This window comes from Callorhinus ursinus, unplaced genomic scaffold (genome assembly GCF_003265705.2).
Source record: "Callorhinus ursinus isolate GAN/ISIS: 27379988/994484 unplaced genomic scaffold, GSC_fseal_2.0 scaffold1, whole genome shotgun sequence".
In the NCBI taxonomy this organism is placed as follows: domain Eukaryota; kingdom Metazoa; phylum Chordata; class Mammalia; order Carnivora; family Otariidae; genus Callorhinus; species Callorhinus ursinus.
In genome coordinates this window covers 142226573-142243784 of record NW_027397063.1, presented here as the reverse complement: position 1 = coordinate 142243784, position 17212 = coordinate 142226573, and the positions used below count along the sequence as shown (strand labels likewise).

General features: G+C 38.5%; 1 protein-coding gene across 9 annotated transcripts in view; it reads left to right on the top strand.

Moving 5' to 3' along the window:
• GOLGA4 (golgin A4) overlaps positions 1-17212 on the top strand; it is a 121352-nt gene that overhangs the window by 77423 nt on the left and 26717 nt on the right. For all 9 annotated transcript variants that reach the window (XM_073902143.1, XM_073902140.1, XM_073902133.1 and 6 more), the window contains 3 exons: positions 62-4308; positions 5303-5424; positions 6016-6146. In XM_073902143.1, the coding sequence (XP_073758244.1) occupies positions 62-4308; positions 5303-5424; positions 6016-6146 (4500 nt within the window). The remainder of the gene's footprint in view (positions 1-61; positions 4309-5302; positions 5425-6015; positions 6147-17212) is intronic.

The following is a 17212-nucleotide window of genomic DNA, read 5'->3' as shown; positions in this document are numbered from 1 at the left end:
TGTATTTTCGCTAATAAGCAAGTCTGTACTTTAATAAAAGTACATCTGTTTTTATTAACAGAGAATTCTTGAATTGGAAAGTTCTTTGGAAAAAAGCTTGCAAGAAAGCAAAAATCAATCAGAAGATTTAGCTATTCATTTGGAAGCTGAAAAAAATGAGCACAGTAAAGAAATCACAATCATGGTTGAAAAACACAAGACAGAATTGGAAAGCTTGCAGCATCAGCAGGATACCCTTTGGACTAAAAAACTCCAAGTGTTAAGGCAACAGCATCAGACTGAAATGGAAAAACTTAGAGAAAAGCATGAACAAGAAAAAGAAACATTGTTGAAAGACAAAGAGAGTCTCTTCCAGGCCCACATAGAAGAGATGAATGAAAAGACTTTAGAAATGCTTGATGTGAAGCAAACAGAACTGGAATCATTGTCTTCTGAACTATCAGACATATTAAAAGCCCGGAACAAGCTAGAAGAGGAGCTTTCTATACTAAAGGATCAAGCAGATAAAGTAAAGCAGGAGCTAGAGGCCAAGCTAGATGAACAGAAAAGCCATCACCAGCAGCAAGTCGAGAGTATCATTAAAGAACAAGAGATATCTATCCAGAGAACTGAGAAGGCATTAAAAGATGAAATTAATCAACTTGGGCTTCTTCTGAAGGAAAAGGACAAGCATTTGAAAGAGCAGCAGGCTCATGTGGAAAACTTAGAGGCAGATATTAAAAGGTCTGAAGAGGAACTCCAGCAGGCATCTGCTAAGCTGGCTCTTTTTCAGTCACAGCAAAGTACTACACACGAGCAGGCCAAAGCATCTGAGGAGCACTTGGCTCAATTGCAGCAGAAGTTGTTGGACTTGGAAACGGAAAGAATTCTTCTTACAAAACAGGTAGCTAAAGTTGAAACGCAAAAGAAAGATGTTTGTACTGAGTTAGACACTCACAAAATCCAGGTACGGGACTTACTGCAGCAACTAGAAAACCAGAAAAGTGAAATGGAGGAAAAACTACAGGCTTTAACCCAACACTATGAGTCCCAACTTAGAGATACTAACACAGAACAGGCACAGACAAAGCAGAGCTTGATAGAAAAGGAAAATGTAATTTTACAAATGAGAGAAGGACAGAACAAAGAAATTGAAACACTCAAACAGAAATTATCAGCCAAGGAGGACAGTTTTAGTGTTTTACATGAGGAATATGAAACCAAATTCAAAAATCAAGAAAAAAAGATGGAAAAAATTAAGCAGAAAGCAAAGGAGATGCAAGAAACATTAAAGAAAAAATTACTGGATCAGGAAGCCAAACTTAAAAAAGAGCTTGAAAATACGGTTCTAGAGCTTAGTCAGAAAGAAAAACAGTTCAATGCCAAAATTTTGGAAATGGCACAAGCTAACTCCGCTGGAATCAGTGATGCAGTGTCAAGACTGGAAACAAACCAAAAGGAGCAGATAGAAGGTCTCACTGAGGTACACAGACGAGAACTCAGTGATGTCATATCGGTCTGGGAAAAGAAACTTAATCAGCAAGCTGAAGAACTCCAGGAACAACATGAAATCCAGTTACAGGAAAAAGAGCAAGAGGTAGCAGAACTGAAGCAAAAGATCCTCCGAAGTGCATGTGAAACAGAAGAGATGAACAAGGAACTAGCATGGCTGAAAGAAGAAGGCATTAAGCAGAACACAGCAGTAAGGGAATTACAGGAACAGTTACACCAGCAGTCTGCTCAGACGAATTCTCTGTCACAAAATGAAACTAAACTAAAAGCACAACTTGAAAAGCTAGAGGGTGACTTGAATCATTCTCTGAGGGAAAATACTTCTCTGCAAGAGCGTATGGTTGAACTGGAGATGCTGGCAGAGAAAGACAAGCTGAAGGTTTCCGAGTTGACTGACAAGTTGAAAACCACAGATGCACAATTCCAGAGTTTGCAATCTTCACATGAAAGAAAGGAGAAAAGCCTAGAAGACAAAAGCTTGGAATTCAAAAAACTGTCCGAGGAACTAGCAGTTCAGCTGGAAACTTACTCTAAGAAAACTGAAGCCCTGTTACAAGCTAAAACAAATGAGCTCATCAACATTAGTAGTAGTAAAATTAATGCCATTCTTGCTAGAATTTCCCACTGCCAGAAGCACACAACAAAAGTTAAGGAGGCACTAGTGATTAAAACTTGCAAGGCTTCTGAATTAGAAGCACAGCTCAGACAGCTAACGGAAGAGCAGAACACACTAAACAGTTCTTTTCAACAGGCTACCCATCAATTAGAAGAAAAAGAAAATCAGATTAAGAGCATGAAGGCTGATATTGAAGGTCTTGTAATGGAGAAAGAAGCCTTACAGAGGGAAGGAGGGAACCAGCAACAGGCTGCCTCTGAAAAGGAGTCTTGTATCACGCAGTTGAAGAAGGAGTTATCAGAGAACATCAATGCTGTCACACTGATGAAAGAAGAGCTTAAAGAAAAGAAATCTGAGATCAGCAGTCTTAGCAAACAGCTAACTGATTTGAACACCCAGCTTCAGAACAGCATCAGCCTAACTGAGAAAGAAGCAGCCATTTCATCACTAAGTAAGCGATACGAGGAACAACAACGTGAATTGCTGGGTCAGGTGCAAGATTTATCTTTGAAAGTTGAAACTCTGAGTAAAGAGAAGGTCTCTGCTCTTGAACAGGGAGATCACTTGTCCAACAAATTCTCAGAATGGAAGAAGAAAGCACAGTCAAAATTCATACAGTATCAAAGTACTATTAAAGAATTGCAGATGCAGCTTGAGTTAAAAACAAAGGAAGCCGGTGAAAAGGATGAGCAGATACATGCACTGAAGGAGGACCTTGATCAGCAAAATGAGAGATTGGTATGTTTAAAGGGTGAAATGGAAGATAAGAAGAGTAAGCTGGAGAAAAAGGAGTGTAATTTAGAGACTGAGTTAAAAACTCAGACGGCAAGAATTGTGGAATTACAGGAGCATCTTACTCAGAAAATAACTGAAATTGAGTCCTTAAATGAAGCTCTTAACAAATACAATCAACAAAAGGACACTGAACAGAAAGAAATGCTGCAGAAACTTCAGCACATTCAAGAGTTAGGGGAAGAGAAGGACAACAGGGTTAAAGAAGCTGAAGAAAAAGTCTCAAGACTTGAAAAGCAAGTGTCTTCCATGAAATCTGAACTTGAAACCAAGAAGAAAGAATTGGAACATGCGAATTCAGGTATGAAAGGCAAAGAAGAGGAGTTGAAGGCACTGGAAGATAGGCTTGAGTTAGAAAGTGCTGCAAAATTAGCAGAACTGAAGAAAAAAGCCGAACAAAAAATTGCTGCCATCAAGAAGCAGTTGTTATCTCAAATGGAAGAGAAAGAACAGCAATATAAAAAAGACACAGAGGGCCATTTGGGTGAGCTAAACACAAAATTGCAGGAGAAAGAGAGAGAAATTCATGTCTTGGAAGGAAAACTTCAGTCAGTGGAGGGTCCACCACAGTCAGAGGCGTCAGCTGTACCCAGATCGGCAGAACGCATGGCAGCCTGTGCTAAGCAAGAGGAAGCGGGTCTCCAAGGCTGTGTGCAGAACGCATACGAAGACAAAATCAGTGCTTTACAGAGAAGTCTAATGGAAAAAGAAAAGCTGTTGCAGAGGCTAGAGCAGGAAAAAGAAGAGATGGTATCCTCTCATTCTGAAATGCAGGGCAGATACCAGGAGCTCTTAATAAAGATAGAACACGCTGAAGCAAAGCAGCATGAAGATCAAATTATGATAAATCATCTTCAGGAAGAACTTGAAGAAAAAAGCAAGAACTATTCCTTGATAGCATCCCAGCATGTGGAAGAAGAGGGAGGTGAAAACAACATAGGGGCAAAGCAAAACTTGGAAAATGTGGTTGATGATGTCCAGAAAACACTCCAGGGGAAGGAACTAGCCTGTCAGATCTTGGAGCAAAAGATAAAAGAACTGGATTCCTGCTTAGTAAGAGAGAGGGAAGGGCATAGAGTTGAAATGGAAGAGTTGACCTCAAAATTTGAAAAATTACAGGCTTTACAACAACAGATGGATGGAAAAAATAAACCCACAGAAGCTTTGGAAGAAAGTGCTGAAGAAAAGTCCAAATCACACGTAGTCCAACCCAGATTGCCTGGTAACATGGAGGCGGCCGAGCACAATGACCTGGAATTTAAATTAGCAGGGGCAGAGCAGGAGAAGCAGAAGCTGGGCAAGGAGATCGTTAAGTTGCAGAAAGATCTTCGAATGTTGCGGAAGGAGCATCAGGAAGAATTAGATATCATGAAGAAAGAGTATGAACAAGAAATAGAAGAGAAAATCAAGTAAGTTTTTCAGCATGAATATTTATTTTATTTATTTACTTTAGAGAGAGAGTGAGAGTGGGGGACGGGGTGGGGAAGAAGAGAAGGAAAGAGAGAATTTTAAGCAGGCTCCATGCCCAGCATGGAGTCCAACTTGGCGCTTGATCTCACGACCCTGAGATCATAACCTGAGCCAAAATCAAGAGTCGGACACTTGGGGTGTCTGGGTGGCTCAGTCGGTTAAGTCTTCGACTCTTAATTTTGGCCCAGGTCATGATCTCAGGGTGGTGGGATCGAGCTCTGCATTGGACTCTGTGCTCAGTGCACAGTCTGCCTGTCCCTCACCCTGCACGTGCATGCTCTCTTGCTCTCTCTCAAATAAATAAATAAATAAATAAATAAATAAATAAATAAAATCCTTAAAACAAAACAAAAAAAGAGTCAGACATTTAACTGACTGAGCCACCCAGGTGCCCCAGCATGAATATTTTTAAGACAGTCTTTATTAATTAAGTCCCTTTTATTGTGCCTAATACACCTAACTTTCACCTACCCAAACTATGAAACATGATTTCAAGTAAGTTGTTAAATGCCGAGAAGAAATATAAAACAATTTAAGGCAAGAGGCATTGTTCTTTCATGTCTGTTTAGAGGGGAGAAAAACATTTCTTGCATATATGATTATGCTTATTATGTACGTATCCCAGTCATTACTTTCTTTTTGTTTTACTATTTTTAGTATTAGCATTATTATGATATAAGATAGATGTGTATGATGAAAATTTTAAGGGGAAAAGAATTCTCAAATCCCCAGGACTGTTGTATAGAGATAATCATAGTTTCTGTATCCTCCCAGGAGTTTTCTGTGCCTGGACACACACATACACACGTATGCACCCTTGAACCTGTTTTTATACCAATGAGATCTTACGAGCACTGTTGTGAAGACTAGGTAACTCTATATGGCGTGTTATGTGTTTGACAACAGTTAGCTCTTTATATTTTTGTTGCACAGACAGGAGCAGGAAGATCTTGAGTTGAAGCACAATTCCACATTAAAACAGCTGATGAGGGAGTTCCATACACAGCTGGCACAAAAGGACCAGGAGCTGGAAATGACCATAAAAGAAACCATTGGTGAGTCAAATTTTAAATTCAGTAAAGAACAAGTCAGAATCAGCAGAGACTATTTATAATTTACACTTACTGTTTTCACACTGTGCTAAGTGCTTTTAAGTAATTGAACTGGAGAAAAAAAATGGTTCCTGTCCAAGAAAGTTCTCTAATTGGAACCTGTGCTTGCTTGGCAGCAGCTTGCCTTTAGGAGAGGAGGGGCGGGTGAAAGAACCTGAAACATTAGCTAATTAATTGCCTTATAAAGACATTCCTGCCCTGTACAGGAGGGTACATATATGATCAATTGACTTTTTTTTTAAAGATTTTATTTATTTATTTGACAGAGAGAGAGACAGCGAGAGAGGGAACACAGCAGGGGGAGTGGGAGAGGGAGAAGCAGGCTTCCCGCCGAGCAGGGAGCCTGATATGGGGCTCGATCCCAGGACCCTGGGATCATGACCTGAGCCAAAGGCAGACACTTAACAACTGAGCCACCCAGACACCCTTGATCAATTGATTTTTATCAAATTTAATTTGGAACTGAATTTGGGATGTAGATACTAATTCTTGCCTAATGTGTGTTCTTGTGTGTGCCCATTTTTTATGTATTAGATAAAGCCCAGGAAGTGGAAGCTGAACTTTTGGAAAGCCATCAGGAAGAGACAAATCAGTTATATAAGAAAATTGCGGAGAAGGAAGATGATTTACAAAGAACAGCGAAAAGATATGAAGAAATCCTTGATGTACATTATTTTCTTTCTCTTTTTTGAAATTCACCTGTGCTGGATTTCGTGGTGGTGCTAAAGATTGGGCTGTCAGATTTCCTGCTTTTCTAATGTAGAGGGTTTTTGTTTTGGCTCAATATTAACCAAATTTAATATTTGCACTCTATGCATATTTATAAGGAGTCTGATTGATTTTTGTCAGGATCATAGTTTCCTGATCAGATTCTGCTAACCCAGCAGTTCAGTCCACTTGGCAGGTATCGAAGCAACAGTGAGTTACTAAGGGGAAGAATGGATTCTCTTCTTGTCTTTCTCTCAGTCAGACTAAATTGTAAGAGAACCAGACTAAGAATTGAGAACTTGTGCTTAGGTAAAATCTAAGTAATGGGGCAGTTAGTGTGTGTGTATGCGTTGGCCACCTAGCTGGGGTCTTTCCAGGAGGGCCAGTTAACTTTATTCCATCACAACCCAATTTTCACAGTTTTTGTTGCTCTCAAGAGAGAAAAAGGATGGGAAAAAAATGGAATGCATCAGCCAAATCTTTTATACTTAGTGGAAGGTTGGTTCACTGTACTTACTCTACTAGTGGTGGATTAGCATTGCCATTTCTGTGGGTCAGGATAAGCCATGAATGCCAGTATTTTGGACTCCAGAAAATTTTCAAATGAAAACAACATAAAGTATGCTGTGTTGGGATGCAGATTCTTTAGTTACTCCAAGCCTTATTTCACTATATGCCAGGAACCACTTGATGATTAAGAATGCATAAATCAGAGAATCATGCCTCAACAGACTATGGCAGCAATAGAAGGCTGAGCCAGGAACAGTATAATAATAATTATTTTTAAATGCAATTGAAAAGGCTGGAATTCCAGGATAAGGCACATGCATAGAAATGCCACCTTTGTGTAATTTTTGAACTTTAGATTTTATTATGAAAAGGCTTGAATAATTTTACTCATTTTCTTATACTTCTGTAGAGTGTATATGTGCGAAGCTTTAAAAAAGCTGTTGTTTCTTGAATGCTTAGAGAATGTTGGAATTGGAAGATACATTAAAGTCAGTTTAGTTTCATCTTTTTTTTTTTTTTTTTTTTGCAGAAGGCAAAGCAAGTTCAGCATAGTTAAGTGATTTACCTAAAACTTCAGTGAGTGGGAGAGCATTGACCCTTCATTAGCTTCATATATTTATAAAGACTTCTCTCTAAGAAAGGAACTTGGGGAAGGCACTAGTTATTCATCATGGATAAGTAAGTCAGGGAGCTTCACTTGCAGGGGACGAACTGTGCCGCAGCTAGAATGTTCCCTTTTGTGAATTACTTCTCTGTCTCTGGATGTATGGGGTAGCAGACAGAAGACTTTCCAAGGTCATGACAGACCTCTGTAGGTAGAGGGGTGAGGGAACAGAAAGGCAGGTAAGAAAGTTAACCTGTGGTATGGTTCTTCTTGAAAATCTGGTGTTTATTTGGGAAATTAAAGGATTGATCCTCTAAGTTTCAGGCTTGCAGACAGGAATTGGAGAGTGAGGGAAGGAGTTGGGTGGATTCTTCTCTAAAACCCCTTCCTGTGCCTCAGACCAGCACTGTCCATTAGAAATAGAATGTAGACCACAAATGGGAGCCATACGTGTAATCTAACATTTTCTAGTACCTACATTAAGAAAGGAAAAAGAAACAGGTGAACTTAATTTTTTAAAAAGTTTTTATTCAAATTCCAGTTAGTTAACATACAGTGTAATAATAGTTTCAGGTGTACAATACAGTGATTCAGCGCTTCCGTACAACACCCAGTGCTCATCACGGATAGTGTACTCCTTCATCCCCATCACCTATTTCACCCATCCCCACCCACCCACCTCCCCTCTGGGAACCAGCCATTTGTTCTCTATAGTTAAGAGTCTGTTTCTTGGTTTCTCTCTCTCCCCCTCCCTGTCCCTTTCTCCTGCCCTCCCTCCCTCCTTTTCTCCTCTGCTCATTTGTTTTGTTTCTTAAATTCCACATATGAGTGAAATCATATGGTATTTGTCTTTCTCTGACTTTTACTAGGTGAACTTAATTTTAATAGTAATATGTTAACCCATTATATCCAAAATATTATCATTTCAGTATGTGGTCAATATAAAAATTACATATGTATTATTTAAGATTCTGTGTGTTTTTCTGTTTGCAGCTCCCACATCAGTGTGGATTAGCTACATTTCAGGTGCTCGTAGCCACAGTTCTGGGTAGCTTATGGCTACTCTGTTGGACAGTGTGGCCTCAGACTTTTAACTGCCAGATCTAGGGCTGACTTTGACAAATAGGCAGTTCCCATCTGACCTCTCCAAATACAAACTCTGTCTTGAAGAATTTCTTTTTAAAAGTACAGGTATTACCGGGGTGCCTGGGTGGCTCAGTCGGTTAAGTGTCCAACTCCATCTCAGCTCAGGTCTTGATCTCAGGGTCGTGAGCTTGAGCCCCACAGTGGGCTCCACACTGGGCATGGAGCCTACTTAAAAAAAAAAAAAGTACAAATATTACTAAAAGAGATATTAACAGTTCTTAGCAAATACTATATTCCTTTGATTCTGAGACATATTCTCTACCATTCTCCCCTTTTAAAATATCCAGAATTAGAGTTTTATATGGGATTTGTATGTTTTATGTAGTGGTGTATTTTCCCCCTCTGGAAAGCTATTATCAGATTGATGATGTGTCTGAATGATGGCATTGAAGAATGTTGTATTTTCATTTTCATTTTCATTCATCCTTTAGAACAATTCTGTGATTTGTTAATAGCAAAGTGGTGCACAGAGACGTTTTCATTTTCCTGCCTTTACTTTAGTCTTAAGTCATTCTTACTATTCTTTCCCCTATTTGAAGATGCTGGGAACTTTTGTCATCCTTGACAGAAAGACCTTCTGTCTTTCTCAGCCCCTCACACATATGTATCCCCACACCTGTTAGGGCATGAAATCTGCTTATCTTCCCTGATTTACTAGGCATAGAAATCATCTGTTTCCCATTAATTGTATACCTCCAGCACAATAACCAACGTATAGTAGACTCTCAGCACATAGATTTTCATTGAGTCATACTGCATGTTCCTCTCCTCTCAACGCCAACGCTATTACCACCGTCTGACTGCCATCTTCCATTCGGTCTGGTCTTTTGTATTACCCAACTGATGTCTTTGCTACTGGTCTTTTTTCTAAGGTATTCATCTCTTCTTGTCAGTTATTTTCTGTCTTGAAATGAGGATGTGATATATCACTTTCTTAAATACCTTCAGTGGCTTCCCATTATCCCAGTGACACCTCCTCCAGTTCATCCTGTGCTAGATGAACTCAACTTTATCTTGTTCTTCATCATATTTTACCTTTGGTCATGCTTTTCTGTGTGCCTAAAGATCACTTTCTCAAGCTTTGTGAATTAGTGAGTTATTACCATCTCTCAAATTTGGCTTTAAAAAATAAGTTTTCAACTTAGCTTTTATTTAGAAAAAAATTTTTGAATCAAATCTTTTCACACAAAAATCAAAATAATATAAAAAATATAGAGAATGGTCTATAATGAAAACCCATTCCTGTTCGCTCTATTCTACATCTTGCCCCTTTTCTCTCCACAGGTAACCATTCTTCTTTTCTCTCTCTCTTTTTTTTTCTTTTTTAAAGATTTTATTTATTTATTTGAGAAAGAGAGCAAGGGTGCATGAGCAGGGGGAAGGGCAGAGGGGGGGAGAGAGAATTTCAAGCAAACTGTGCACTGAGCATGGAGTCTGATGCAATGCTTAATCCCAGGACCCTGAGATGATGACCTGAGCCAAAATCACGAGTCGGACACTTAACCCACTGAGCCACCCAGGCGCCCCTGTTCTTTTCTTTTTTAAAAAAATTCAATTTATTTAAGTAAGTAAAAACCCAAACAAAAAGAGTTGATCCATTTCTCCTACCTCCCCATACCCTACCTCTGGCAGTCACCAGTCTGTTTTCTGTGTCTTTGAGTTTGGTTTTTAAATTTTTACTTATTTTTAGATTCCACATAAGTAAGATTATTATGGTATTTGTTTTTCCCTCTCACTTCTTTCATTCAGCGTAATGCCCTTGAAGCCCTCTCCATGTTGTCACAAATAGCAAGGTTTCATTCTTTTTTATGGCTGAATGATATTCCTCTGTGTATGTGTGTAACAATTTCTTTATCCATTCGTGTGTGTGTGTGTGTGTGTGTGTGTATGTGATAGTTTCATTATCCATTCATCTACTGATGGACACTTAAGTTGTTTCCATATCTTGGCTATTTATTATAAATAATGCTGCAGTGAACACTAACTTTTTGAGTTAGTGTTTTTGTTTTCTTTGGATAAATAACCCACAAGTGGAATTGGCTGGATCATATGGTAGTTCTATTTTTAATATTTTGAGGAACTTCCACACTGTTTTCCAGAGTGGCTGCACCAGTTTACATTCCCACCAACAGTGCACAAGGGTTCCCTTTTCTCCACATTTTTATCAGCACTCATTATTTCTAGTTTTTTTTTTTAATAATAGTTATTTTAATATTTGTGAGGGGATATCTCATTAAGGTTTTGATTTGCATTTTTCTGGTGATTAATGATGTAGAGCATCTTTTTATGGACCTGTTGGCCATCTGTGTGTCTTTGGAAAAATGTTTATTTAGGTCTTGTGCCCATTTTTAAATTGGATTTTTTTTCTTTTTGCTGTTGAGTTATATGAATTTTTTATATATTTTGGATATTAGCCCTTTATCAGATATTAGCCCTTATCAAAATACCAGGTCAATGTTTTCTCTCATTTAGTAGGTTGTCTTTCCAGTTAATGGTTTCCTTTGCTATCCAGAAGCTTTTTAGTTTGATGGGGTGCCACTTGGTTATTTTTGCTTTTGGTGTCAGATTCAAAACCATCACCAAGGCCTGTTTCAAAGAGCTTACTGCCTTTGTTTTCTTCTAGGAATTTTATGGTTTTAGATCTTACATTCAAGTTTTTAATCCATTTTTTTAAAAAAGATTTTATTTATTTATTTTAGAGGGAGAGCACAAGCAGGGGGAACAGAAGTGGGAGGGGTAGCAGCAGGTTCCCTGTGGAGCAGGGAGCCCAATGTGATGCAGGGCTCGATCCCAGGAACCAGGATCATGACCTGAGCCATAGGCAGACGCTTAAACATCTGAGCCACCTAGGTGCCCCATTTTGAGTTAATTTGTAGATGGTGTGAGATGGTAGTCCAGTTTCATTCTTTTGTATGTGGCTGTCCAGTCTTCTCCACGTAATTAAATGAAGAGACTATCCTCTACCCCATTGTATGTTCTTGGCTCATTTGTTATAAATTAATTTACCATATATGCATGGATTTATTTCTGGGCTTTATCCTATTCCATTGATCTCCATGTCTGTTTTTATGCCAAGACCATACTGTTTTAATTACTATAGCTTTGCAAAAATAGTTTGAAATCAGGGATGCCTCCAGCTTTGTTCTTTCTCATGATTGCTTTGGCTATTTGGGGTCTTTTGTGGTTCCATACAAATTTTAGAATTATTTGTATAGTTCTGTGAAAAATGCCATTGGAATTTTGGTAGGAATTATCTTGAATTTTAGATTGCTTTGGGTAGTATGGACATGTGACAATATTAATTCTTCCAGTCCATAAGCACAGAGTCTCTTTACATTTATTTATGTATTTTTCTATTTCTTTCATCAATGTCTCATAGTTTTCAGAGTACATGTCTTCCACCTCCTTGGTTAAATTTATTCCTACATATTTTTTTGTTTTTTAAAGATTTATTTATTCATTTGAGAGAGAGATAGTGCACAAACAGGGAGAGGGGCAGAAAGAGAGAGAGAAAGAGAACCCCAAGCAGACTCTTCACTGAACACAGAACCTGACGTGGGGCCCAATCTCATGACCCTGAGATCATGACCTGAGCCGAAAATCAAGAGTTGGATGCTCAACCGACTGAGCCACCAGGCACCCTAGTATTTTATTATTTTTGATGCAATTGTAAGTGGGATTGTTTTCTTAAATTTTTAGTTTATTTATTAGTGTATAGGAATGCAGTAGATTTTTGTGTATTGATTTTTGTATCCTACAACTTTACTTAATTCTTTTATTGGTTCTAACAGGTTTTTGATGGAGTCTTTAGGATTTTCTGTATATAATATGTACTCTGCAAATAGTATTTTCCTTTTCTTTCCAATTTGGATGGCTTTTATTTATTTTTCTTGCCTAATTGCTCTGGCCAGGACTTCTAATACTATGTTGAATAAAAGTGGTGAGAGTGGACATCCTTATCTTGTTCCTGATCTTAGAAGAAAAGCTTTCAGCTTTTCACCATTAAGTATGATGTTAGCTGTGGGCTTGTCATATTTGGCCTTTTTTGTGTTGAGGTACATTCCCTCTGTACCCACTTTGTTGAGAGTTTTTATTATAAATGGATGTGGAATTTTGTCAGATGTTTTTTTCGGCATGTATTGAGATAACCGTATGATTTCTAGCCTTCATTTTGTTAATGTGACATTGACTGATCTGCAAATGTTGAAACATCCTTAATCCCTGGAATAAATCCAGCTTGATCATGGTATATGATCCTTTTAATGTATTGTTGAATTTGGTTTGCTAATACCTTGTTGAGGATTTTTCCTTTTATGTTCATTAGAGTTTTGGCCTATAATTTTTGCATATTTGTGTGGTGTCTTTGTCTGATTTTGGTATCAGGGTGATGCTGGACTCTTAAAAGGAGTTTGGAAAAGTTCCTTCCTCTATTTTTTGGAAGAGTTTGAGAACGATTTTTCTTTGAATGTGCAGTACAATCAAAGTGAGGGTGTCTGGTCCTGGACTTTTGTTTATTGGGAGGTTTTTGATTACTGATTCAATTTCATTACCAGTAATTGGTCTGTTCAGATTTTCTACTTCATCATGATTTAGTGTTGGTAGATTGAATGTTTCTAGGAATGTTTCTGCTAGGTTCCCCAATTTGTTAATGTATAATTTTTCATTATAGTGTCTTATGATTCTTGTATTTCTGTGGTATCAGTTATAACTTTTTTGATTTCTGATATAATTTATTTGAATCCCCTTTCTTTTTTTCCCAGTGAGTCTAGAAAAAGATTTGTCAGTTTTGTGTATCTTTTTAGAGAACCAGCTCTTAGTTTCATTGATCAATTTTCTATTGTGTTTTTAATCTTTATATCATTTAGTTCTAATCTGTTATTTCCTTTCTTATTCTTTCGTTCTTTTTCTAGTTCCTTGAGGTGTGTGTAAAGTTAGTTTGTTTATTTGAGAATGTTCATGTTTCCTGAAGTAGGCATTTGTCACTATGAACTTCCCTTTTAGAACTGCTTTTGCTGCATCCTATAAATTTTAGTATGTTCTATTTCCATTTTTATTTGTCTCAGGATCTTTAAAAATTTTTCCTTTGATTTCTACTTTGACCCATTGGTTGTTCAGTAGCATGTTGTTTAATCTCCACATATTTGTGAATTTTCCAGTTTTCTTTGTGTGTGTGTGTGTGTGTGTGTGTGTGTGTGTGTGTGTGTGTTTAATTTTTTAATTTAAGTACAGTTGACACATAATGCTTCATTAGTTTCACGTATACAACATAGTGATTCAGCTTCTCTATATGTTATGCTACATCCACCATAGTGTAGCTACCATCTATCAACATCCAACGCTATTACAGTATCACTGACTCTATTCCTGGTGCTATCTGTGCCTTCCAGTTTTCTTTGTGTAATTAATTTCTAGTTTCATACTGCTGTGGTTGGAAAAGATGCTTGATATGATTTCAGTCTTCTAACTTTATTAAGACTTGTTTTGTGGCCTAATATATGATCTGTCTTGGAAAATATTCTGTGTGCACACGAGAAGAATGTGTATTCTGTTGCTTTTGGATGGAATGTTCTGTATATTTCTGTTTAGTTCATTTGGTCTAATATGTCAGTTAAGGCCATTATTTTCTTATTGATTTTCTGCCTGGATGATCTATTCATTGATGTAAGTAGGGTTTAAAGTCCCCTACTATTATTGTATTGCTGTCTGTTACTCCTTTTAGGTCTGTTAATATTTGCTTTATATATTTAGGTGCTCGTATGTTGGGTGCATAAATATTTGTAAATATTTTGTCTTTTTTGTAGGGTTGACCCCTTTACATTATGTAATATCCTTCTTTGTCTCTTATAGTCTTTGTTTTAAAGTTTTATTTTATCTGATATAAGTTTTGCTACCCTGGCTTTTTTGTTTGTTTCCATTTGCATGGATATCTTTTTTCATCATTTTACTTTTAGTGTGTGTGTCCTTACATCTAAAGAGATTCTCTTGCAGGCAGCATATAGATGGGTCTTGTTTTCAATTTATTTAGCCATTCTGAGTCTTTTGATTGGAAAATTTAGTCCATTTATGTTTAAAGTAGTTATTGATAAATATGTGCTTATTGCCATTTTGTTCATTGTTTTCTGGCTGTTTTTGTACTTCCTCTCTGTTTGATGCTTCTTTCCCTGTTTTCTTTATATTCTGATGACTTTCTTTGATGGTATGCTTATCTTTATCTTTTGTGTATTTATTATAGTTTTTGCTTTGTGTTTACCATGGGGCTTACATAGAACAACTTATAACAGTCTGTTTTAAGTTGATAACAATTTGAGTTTGATCCCATCATAAAGCTCAACATTATAATTACTCCTTGACATTCTATGTTTTTGATGTCACATTCTACATCTTTTTATCTTGTGTATTCCTTTTATTTTTTTTTAAAGATTTTTATTTATTTATTTATTGAGAGAGAGAGAGCGCACAAGCAGGGGGAGAGGGAGAGGCAGGCTCCCCGCTGAGCAGGGAGCCCGACATGGGGCTCAATCCCAGGACCCTGGGATCATGACCTGAGCTAAAGGCAGCCGCTTAATGACAGAGCCATCCAGGCGCCCCTGTCTTGTGTATTCCTTAATTCATTATTGTAAACATAATTATTTTTACTACTTTTGTCTTTTTAACTTCAGACTAGCTTTATAAATGATTATACAGTAGATGAAACAACCACCTCTCTCAGTCTTGAAGGATTGGCATCATGCAGGAGATGAGCCTTTATTGTTCAGCCCTGCCTCAGCTCTTGGTTGTCTCTTAAACCTTTGTGCTTGTCCGAGCAGCTTATTATATTTTTAATAGTTCTCAATAGTTGAGGATGTGCTACCAACCTGTCAGTATTTCAGAAGGAAGGCTCTCAGCACTTAGATTCATGCTGATTGGAAGCCAGACCCTCAGGCATCAGTTTTTAAAAATATGCAAACATATATAGTCCTGTGGGACTGCAAGCAAGTGTAAGCCCTGCAGGCCACCAGAGGCAGGCCATCTGAAAGTGTACCTTGAGTGGCAGTCACAAAAATCAGGATTCCAAATGAGTGTATAAGCTCTTTTCTGGGTGATATTGGCAAGCTAGAGCAAGGCAGAAGGAGGGAGAGCACCATGGTAGCATCCATAGCCTGTGTTCCCTGAGAGCAGGTCCATAAGCCACAAAATGTGTCCCAAATCTGAAGCCTGCCCCTTAGACCAGAGCTCCAGGACAAGCAAAGAGGCCTCCTTCACAGAAAGATTGGGGGTTATACTTCAATCCACTGTTTGCACAGTGCCCCAGGGGTGGGTAGTCTGCCAAGAACCATCTCTCCAATTGCCATAGTGCTATGGGATCCAGGAATGCAAGCCATCTTGGCCACCAAAGCCAGGTGATCAAGGGGTGTCTTTGGGTAGTAGTGGCAAAAATCAGGACACCAGACACATGTAAAGTTCCCCTCCTGAAGACACTGGTGCTCTGGAGTATGGCAGAGGGTGAGCTCAAAGATGACTTGAGGAAGGGATTACATTCTGCCTTTAGGTGCATGTTTAAGTAGAAGCCTTCCCCTTAGGCCACAGTCATGATGATTAACCAATAGGCCTCTTTCACACACAGTCTGAGCTCCTGTGTCTGTTGTCTTTTGCTGTGCCCTTGGGGATGGTTAGCTATTTAAGAACTTTTCCTCTGTTATAGCCCTGTGGGATCCATGGGCACTGTCCACCAGAGCCAGTATAGCTGTGTTCCCTGGCAGCAGCTGCAAAAATTGGGGCACCAAATGGAGATATGAGCTCCTTTCTGGGTGATACTGATTATTACAGTCTCATGGGACCAGGAACACAAGCTCCCTTGGCCTCCAGAGCCATGTGATCAAGAGGTGTCCCCCTAGGTGGCAGCTGCAAAAATCAGGGCACCAGATGCCTGTAAAAGCACCCTTCTGGGAGATACTGGTGTTCTGGAACATGTCAAAAGGAGCATGGAAAGATGGCACCTGCCAGTCTGTGTGCCCAGAGAGTATTCCAGCAGGCTCCTAGGTGTGTGTGTTAAATTAGATGTCTGCCCTTCAGGCCAGTGCTTTAATAGAAGCAGGTGAGTCTCCTTCACTTTAAGTCTGGATGGAACTGGCTACCTCTGAGCTGGGCCCTGAGGTGGGTGAGTGCAGGCACAGGAACCCTTTAAGAGTGGTTTCTCAGATCACTAGTTTTGTGAGTCTCAGGATGTGAACCTTGTTGGCTTTCAAAGTTAGATGTTTTGGGGGCTTGTCTCTCAAGTATATATCTTAAAAGTTGGAATGCTCAGTCCTCAGGGAAAAATTCTGGGTTTTGAGGTTCCTCCCAGTTGTTGGTTGTCATGCTGGGGATGGGATTTATGACCAGGTTGTGTCTTAGCCTCTCCTACCCACTCCAGTGTGGTTTTTTTCCTCATTTGCCTGATGTGTAGCCATCACTCAGCCAGGCTTTTTTGTTTTTTATTTTTAAGAGGAAATTGTTCCCTATGTAGCTGTACACTCAGTGTGTCCATGGGAGGAAGTGAGTTCAGGATCTTCCTGTATTGCCACCTTGAGCCAGAGATCAATGATTAGTTTCTTTCATAATATTGCAGTGTTTTGTGTAAACAGAAACAAAAATGAAATATGTTTTTTCCCTTTTCTACTCAAAAGTTTGCTTTTTGAATATTCTTTTCTGCATCATATTGTTTTAACATAGTTTTTTTTAGAACCCCTTAAATATAATTCATTGCATCAGTGTTCTTTTGGTACTCATCTGTATTCATTACTT